The sequence below is a fragment of the Setaria italica genome, chromosome IX (genome assembly GCF_000263155.2).
Source record: "Setaria italica strain Yugu1 chromosome IX, Setaria_italica_v2.0, whole genome shotgun sequence".
NCBI lineage: Eukaryota > Viridiplantae > Streptophyta > Magnoliopsida > Poales > Poaceae > Setaria > Setaria italica.
In genome coordinates, this window is record NC_028458.1 from 11,401,143 (window position 1) to 11,408,363 (window position 7,221).

General features: G+C 52.5%; 2 protein-coding genes across 2 annotated transcripts in view; both read left to right on the forward strand.

Annotated features, from left to right (window-relative positions):
* The first annotated feature begins 352 nt into the window (after window positions 1-352).
* Window positions 353-3,156, forward strand: LOC101754311 (cyclin-D5-1). Its single transcript, XM_004982369.4, has 5 exons — window positions 353-1,019; window positions 1,106-1,192; window positions 1,294-1,609; window positions 1,716-1,849; window positions 1,962-3,156. The coding sequence occupies exons 1-5, from the start codon at window positions 687-689 to the stop codon at window positions 2,169-2,171; spliced, it is 1,080 nt and encodes a 359-aa protein (XP_004982426.1). The 5' UTR covers window positions 353-686; the 3' UTR covers window positions 2,172-3,156.
* Window positions 3,157-6,880: 3,724 nt separating this feature from the next.
* Window positions 6,881-7,221, forward strand: part of LOC101756907 — a 4,839-nt gene continuing 4,498 nt past the window's right edge. The window contains 1 exon segment of the mRNA XM_022829668.1: window positions 6,881-7,157. Coding sequence (XP_022685403.1) covers window positions 6,983-7,157 — 175 coding nt within the window. The 5' untranslated portion in view covers window positions 6,881-6,982.

Here is a 7,221-nt window from a genome sequence, read left to right on the forward strand (position 1 = left end):
ATAGATATACTATGAATATATATATTTAATGAAGAAACTAATGATACTTATTTGGTTTCATGAACGTTAATATTTTATTGTATAAATTTAGTCAAACTTGAGATACTTTGATTTTAAAAAAGTTAGGATTACTTGTAATTTGGAACGGAACGGAGGGAGTAGTTTCTGAGAGCTGCCGTCCCCGTGGTTCTGCGAGCTGTGCACATCATTGGACTCACCGGTGCTACGATTCCAAGTACCTCGAAGTCAGAGGTGGGCAGAAGCGGACATGCCACCGCCCGGTCAAGCCCGGTGATTGGAGCTCGGAACTTCGAGCCCCCATCGGTTAGTCAAGCCAGCTCGCCTGCACTGACTACACTACACCACCCTCACGACATGAATTCAGTCGAAGCGTAACCGATACTACATCTTGACCAACAAGCGCCTCGAGGTCATTGACAAAAGAAAAAAAAAAAGAAGGAATTTTTCGAGCCATTAGACGAGTGAAGTGGAGAGTGAGACACTTAAATAGAGGGTGCTCAGCTCAAGCGGTAGCCACCTTGCTCGGCTTCCCCCCCTCCTCTTCCAGCTCCGGCGGCCGGGATCAGGCCGGCCTGTGACGCTGATGGTTCTTTAACAAGCTCATCCAACAATCGTCAGATTCCGGCGTGACAAGAAAGAGGAGTGGTGGAAACAGTGGATCGATAATGGGGGAAGCAGAGGAGGGCTGCTCCTTCTCCCTCATGTGCCTGGAGGACGGCGCCGACCTCGACGGCGGCTTCGCCGACGGCGCCGATGACGGGAAGCTACTCCTGCTGTACAGCGGCGCCGAGGGGGAAGACGACGAGGAGTACATGGACCACCTCGTGTCCAAGGAGAGCAGCTTCTGCTGCTCGCCTTCCACGTCCTCGCCGTCGCCGTCATCCCCTGACTTCTCCGACTTCTCCGACGCCGGCACGGAGCCGTCGCCGTCGCCGATGGCCTCTTCCGAGGATTGGTTCCGGTGCGCGCGCCGGGACACCGTCAAGTGGATCCTTGAGGTGAATGATCAAGCACAAGCTTTCCATCCCTCACCTACCTCCATTTCTTTCTCTCTCTTGACCGCCGCCGGCCGCCGCCATTGCAGACCCGGGCTTGCTTCGGCTTCTCCCACCGCACGGCGTACCTGGCCGTCACCTACTTCGACCGCTTCTGCCTCCACCGATGCTTCGACGTAACTACCAATCGCATCATCATCCATCGATCGATCGCGATCTCCTCTGCTTTCGGGACGGACCGTGACGTGATTGACGTGGCGATTGCGCGTGCGTGCAGAGGTCGGTGATGCCGTGGGCGGCGCGTCTGCTGGCGGTGGCGTGCGTGTCACTGGCGGCGAAGATGGAGGAGTACCGCGCGCCGGCGCTGCCGGAGTTCCGCGCCGACGACGATGAGTACGAGTTCAGCTGCGTCTCCATCCGGCGCATGGAGCTCCTGGTGCTGTCCACGCTGGGGTGGCGCATGGGCGGCGTCACCCCCTTCGACTACCTCCCCTGCCTCTCCTCCAGGCTACGCCGAGGCAACAGCGGCGCCGGCGCCGGCGCCGTTATCGTTGCCGCCAAGGCCGCCGCACTCATCTTCTCCACCGCCGAAGGTTAGCTAGCTAATTACCGGCAACCGTGTCCATGGATTTCCGTTTTGGATGATGTCCCGGAATGACTCTGAGAAAGCAATCGGTCCGTGCTCTGTTTTTTCTGCAGCTGCGAGCGTGCTCGACTACCGGCCGTCCACGGTGGCCGTCGCCGCCATTCTGGCGGCGACCCATGGCGCCATGACAAAGGAGGCGCTGGAGTCCAAGATCAGCAGCCTCTCTCCATCCTGCCTGCTCGACAAGGTCAGTGCATGACCATCACTCGCTCGTAATTACTCTGTTTCATCCGACAAGTCTCCACGATCACACATCGTTTGTGCAACCAACTCAATGATCTTTTTCTCCCGGTGATCAGGACGACGTGTACGCGTGCCACAGCCTGATGCTGCTAAGCTCGAGCTCGAACTCGTCGGCGGCGACGAGCACGACGGCCAAGAGGCCGCCGCCATCCACCAGCGCCGACTCGGTCGGCGCCGGCAGCACGTACGAGTCCTCCTCGTTCGCGGCCGCGGCTAGCAGCAATAAGAGGGCGAGGCTGCTAGAGCTGCCGGCCGTCGGCCGGTGAGGAGCACCGCCGGGACCGGACTGGACGCGCGCGTTTTTGTCAGTCGTCCTACGCTTGCCGGAGCTCCGATCGCACGCAGCTAATCTTAATCTTCTTAGTGAGGTTTTTTTTCCCTTAATTTCGCTTGATTTTTTCTAGTTCTTTGATCGCCGCCCGGCGCTGCCAAATAATCGGTGATTGGCAGCGCCGCCGTGTTGTAGTGGAGATGGAGGGCTTGGTTTGGTTTGGTTCTTGTGTGAGATTGAGATCGCACGCGAGGCGAGACTAGAGAGAGGATGAAAAAAAAGACAAAAAAGACAAAAAAAAAAGGGAGAAGAGAGTGGCGATGGCTGAGTTCGAGCTTTTCCTGAGGAGAGGAGAGCTCAAGAAAACTCACTCGAATGTGTTCACACATAAAGCAGCAGCAGGAGGAGCACTGGAGCAGCGCAAGGCGGTGAGACTTTTGCTGCTGCAGAGCTGCACGTTGCCTTCCGGCTTCCACTTCCCTCCGGATCGGGGAAGCCGCAGCGCGCGGTAGGCCCGCCCGCCATTCCACTCCACTGGGACTGGGGCACTGGCTCATCGTCATCGATCTCCATGGCCGGTCGCAATGACATGTTGCTGCTGCAGCAGCATTGCAAGCGAGCGCCATGGCCCATGCCTGCCGAAAGCGGACGTGTACGCGAGATGGTGACCGAGAGGGTGGTTCCTCGCAGAGCTGTACTGCCCCTTGAGCACGTGAGATTCTTTTCTCCTGCTCTTTGGAGCAAGTTGCTGTAATTGTAAACCCTACATGATGGTCTTGTGAGAAATTGAGATGCATGGTGGATGAGGATTCACTGATTCAGAGTGCGTTTCCTGTATCTGTATGTGCGATCTGCGTGTGTGTGTGTGTGTCTGGTCACCGACCTCTGCATCTGGGGTCTGACTGAGCTAGGTTGATCGTGCTGCAGCCTGCAGAGATATTTGGGTTGCCAGTGGCCAGTGCCGTCAAGTTTAGAACTCAGGACCTTTCTCCTTTCTCGCTTCCTTTGGTTGGCGGCCAGTATCCAATGTGGCCTTTTCTTCTGCGACCTGGGTCTGCCATGTTCGGTGATGCTACTGTTACATGCGAGGGAGCCGCACTGCAATCTTGACATGAACAGTGGAACGCCGGCGCTTTTCCATGTACTTTCGGCGTCCATGCGACCATGCGGGGTTGCCCGATTGGGGACACGGCGCCCGCTCTCGTGGGGGAGACGCACCGTGCGGAGGATGCAGTACTGTTCGGTTCGATCATCGGGCGGGTAACAACTAACAACCTCGTGGGATAATGGATGTTAAACTAAGTGTTCCTTCTATTATGACGTTTAGGACAAATAAATTAGATTATTTTTAAACTAATGTACTTGTTTTAAACATTATATATTTTAAAATAAACGATAATGAACGCTATCTTGTAACCCCTGTTTGTACGGCGTTGATCAGTCAGCTGGCGGAATATGAACCAATGACGGTAATCATGTCCGAGAAAAAAAAGAGCACCATTCGTAACATCAAGTTAGATAAATTAGTATTTAAATATGAATGGAATAAAACAATGCAATACTAAACATTTAGTTGACATATATATAGTTATCAAATAAACTACTTATTTCATATGGCCTTACAGGCTATTCAATAGCAAAGGAGGAGATACTTGAACAATTAGTGCCAAGTGGTAGGAATTCAAGAAATATGACAAAATTTTCTTCTAGAAACTACTATTATGTAGCTTCTTACTTTGTAACGATGGATTTGCCGTGCCTTTGTATTGCATAATCACAGTGGTGGATAATTCTATGACGAATGTTTCTGTTTTTTTTAGAATTTTTAAGATGCATCATGGATTAACATGTAGGTGAGTATCTAATTAGTAATAGCAGGATTTTAACACTTATGTCTCTTAAAAATACAGCCTGCATGTGAGAGCACAGGTATCTAACACCCGTCATTTCCATCGCATGTTACGTGTAAGACTGATACCTTGTTTTTACCTCCATATATCCATATAGTTGTCCATATATCCATATAGTTGGCTCTAAATTTTTGCCTAGTGAAAGTATAACATGTAACTCCTCATTTACCACCGATGCAGTCGAAAAAGTATTGTGAGATACAAGGAGGGTTAAGCAATACATGCTTTTTTGGTTGCGATCCTAGAAAACTTGTCCGAACGAGACAACGCTTAGGCAGTGGCGGAGGCAAGATCAAAACGAAGGGAGCTTGCTTCTTCTCCCTCCTCCATCTCCATCCCTCTTTCAATATTTTTCCTTTTCCTCTCTCCTCCTCCTCCTCCTCCTCCTCCTTTGCTTCCAATAGAGTGGGGCTACATCCCCCTAACCCACTAGATCCACCCCTGCTCCCAGACGTTCGATTTCTGGCGCTGGGGCTGCATCGAGCTGCCTATCTCGGCAGCTCTCCAGGCTCATACCAAACGGACCCCACCTGCATCATACATACTGTAGTCGGGCCTCTATCCTCTACGGCTCTACGACACGACGTTGTCACATTTTGTCTCTACCTCAACGTACGAGCACACCATGCTGCTACATGCATGTTTTTTTTGGGGTGCGCATCACGTGGATGCCAAAAGAAGTTGTATACTGTGATCCAGCCAAACCCTCACTCACTTCCACTGGTGCTGGTGCGCGCGCACATGACCCCGGTTCCCAATTTTTGAATGCGAAATGATAAGTGCATCTCTGTCCTCGGCGTGCAAATGTGAATCGATCTCCCGATCGAAAGAATCAAGAGAGATGCAAGCGTACAGCACAGCTGGGGTTCAAAAGCCTGAAGCCTCAACTGAAAGCCTGAGCAACGCATGGGCTTGCTCGCATTCGCATCAACAGCAGCAGGGTATGGCCCTGTGCGTCGAGCACGCTCTCTGCGTGCACACCGCGCGAGCTGCTGTGGCAAGGGATTTCCTTTCTGGTCCGGAAGGGCAAGGACGCCTATAAACAAACAAACAAACGCCATCGTGCACGGTGGATGCAGTGGCCTGGCGCGGTCAAAGAATCATTGTTTGCTCGATTTGACTATTCTTCTTTCTTCTAGTCTCTGCAGCCTGCATCAGCCTGCAGGGAAACTGTGAGTGACGATCGCCGCGTGGCTGTCGGTCGAAAGCTGCGACGGAGATCCGTGCAGCAATGCCTACTCGAGGCTCCGACGGAACGGATTTGCCGGCCGGCCATACCGCGGGGCCGATCGTTATCCACCTCCTCCTCCATTGACTGGTGGTGCATTGCTCGTGCAGGATGAGCAATGCGTGGTAGCGAGTCAACCACGCGATCGATGGGGATCTGCTCCGCGCGGGACGGTACGGGATGTACTTGAGGCCATGGCAGTGGCAGCAGCTCGGTAGCTCCTGCTGCATTCACGCACCCTGCACTTGATCGTACGTGTCATCTCTATCCATCACTTGCCATCGGCCTCTACACCACTGGAAGACGCACAGCAACAGAGATCGATCATCGATGGTGCTTGCAAGCTTCGTCGTCAGTTTGAGTGTTTGACCATCTGCTGATGTGCTATGCTACCTTGGGTCTCTGCAGCAGGTATAGCAGGTGACCGCGTGGTTCGAGGATCAGCGAACGCCGTGGACGAAAGGGCTCATCAGAATCTGTGGCGTTGGATTCTGCGGTTCTGCTGCCAGCGGCACGCCATACAGGGATGACGGAAGGACCGACACTCCACTGACCACAGTGACCAGGCTGCATGGACGACTGCCCGGCATTCAATTGAACACTTGTTTCACTGTTCGCGCAAAGCTAGCAGACCGCGGGTAATGGGAGACCGAGACCAAACAGACAGTCGCCGTACAACACATATATCGACTAAATAAAGCGCTGTTTTTGCTCATTGGGTGCCAGGGAAAGGAGGAGGTGATTAACAGACCAGCCAAAGAAGAAGATGATTAATAGAATATGTTGGATGTGCAGCAACAGTTACCTATATGCAACTTTGAAGAGAGGATAAGGAGCTTTCTCGTGTTAGGTATAACTCGATTCTAATTGTTCGGAGGAATTTCTGGATTCGATTTCGTCCATAAGAAAAAATTAGCGGTCTCATAGGTCATCTCATGCAGTAGCACGTAGGATTTTTGATAATGTGGAGGAGAAAGAGTGAGGAGAGAGAAAAATGTTGTTGTTTCATGAAACAACCACCACATAAGCTAAATTGTAGAATTACGAGACAACTCAACGACCATGGTACGAGTTATGCCATGCAACTTATAATATCTCTTTTTTTATATGCATAAATTAATGAATTATATAGCTCTATCAGACAACTTATAAGACAACCTATTGTACGGGTTGCCTATTGAATCGTCTTAAAATTATGTGTCAATGCTAAGAATAGCTATTAGACGACACCAATGTACTTCATTTCTTTCTTTCTTTTTTTTTTAAGGACCTTACTGTCAGCCAGTCATAAACTGTCCACTGGACCCTTCGGGCCGCGGTTCAGCTCATTATGAGGGCCCACCAGATCCATGATGTCACGCATTTCTTCGAGTCTGTCCAACGGCTCCAAGTTCTCAGTGGGCCTTTGTCCCCTTGCTCTTCTCTCTTACAGCGCGATCCGGCCCATCTAAACCATGGGCTCAGATCCACACTCGCTTCTTGCTTGCGCTTGCTGCCATCCCACTACACAGCACGAGAGAGCCCAAACCCACCAGGAACTCTTCTTCCTTCCTCTCCAATCCTCCTCTTCGGTCTTCCCCGGCCCTCCATGACCATCCCCTCCAAAATTCCCCGTCGATCCCGCGCTCCATTTCGAACCCCCACCCCAAAATCCCAATCCCCACCGCAATGCCGCCCACGCGCCGCCGCCCGCGCCGCACCTCCACCCCGGCCGGCGCCGACGACTCCATCCCATCCTCCGCCGCCGACCTCCTCGCCCTCGCCGGCACCCTAATCCCGGCCGCCGGCACCACCGCCCTCAAACCCCCACCCCAACTCAAGCAACTCGTCTTTTTTTCTCCGCGCCACCAACCCGCTCCTCCTCTCCCTCCCGTAGGCCCTCGCCCTCGCCTGGTCATGGGGTGGGG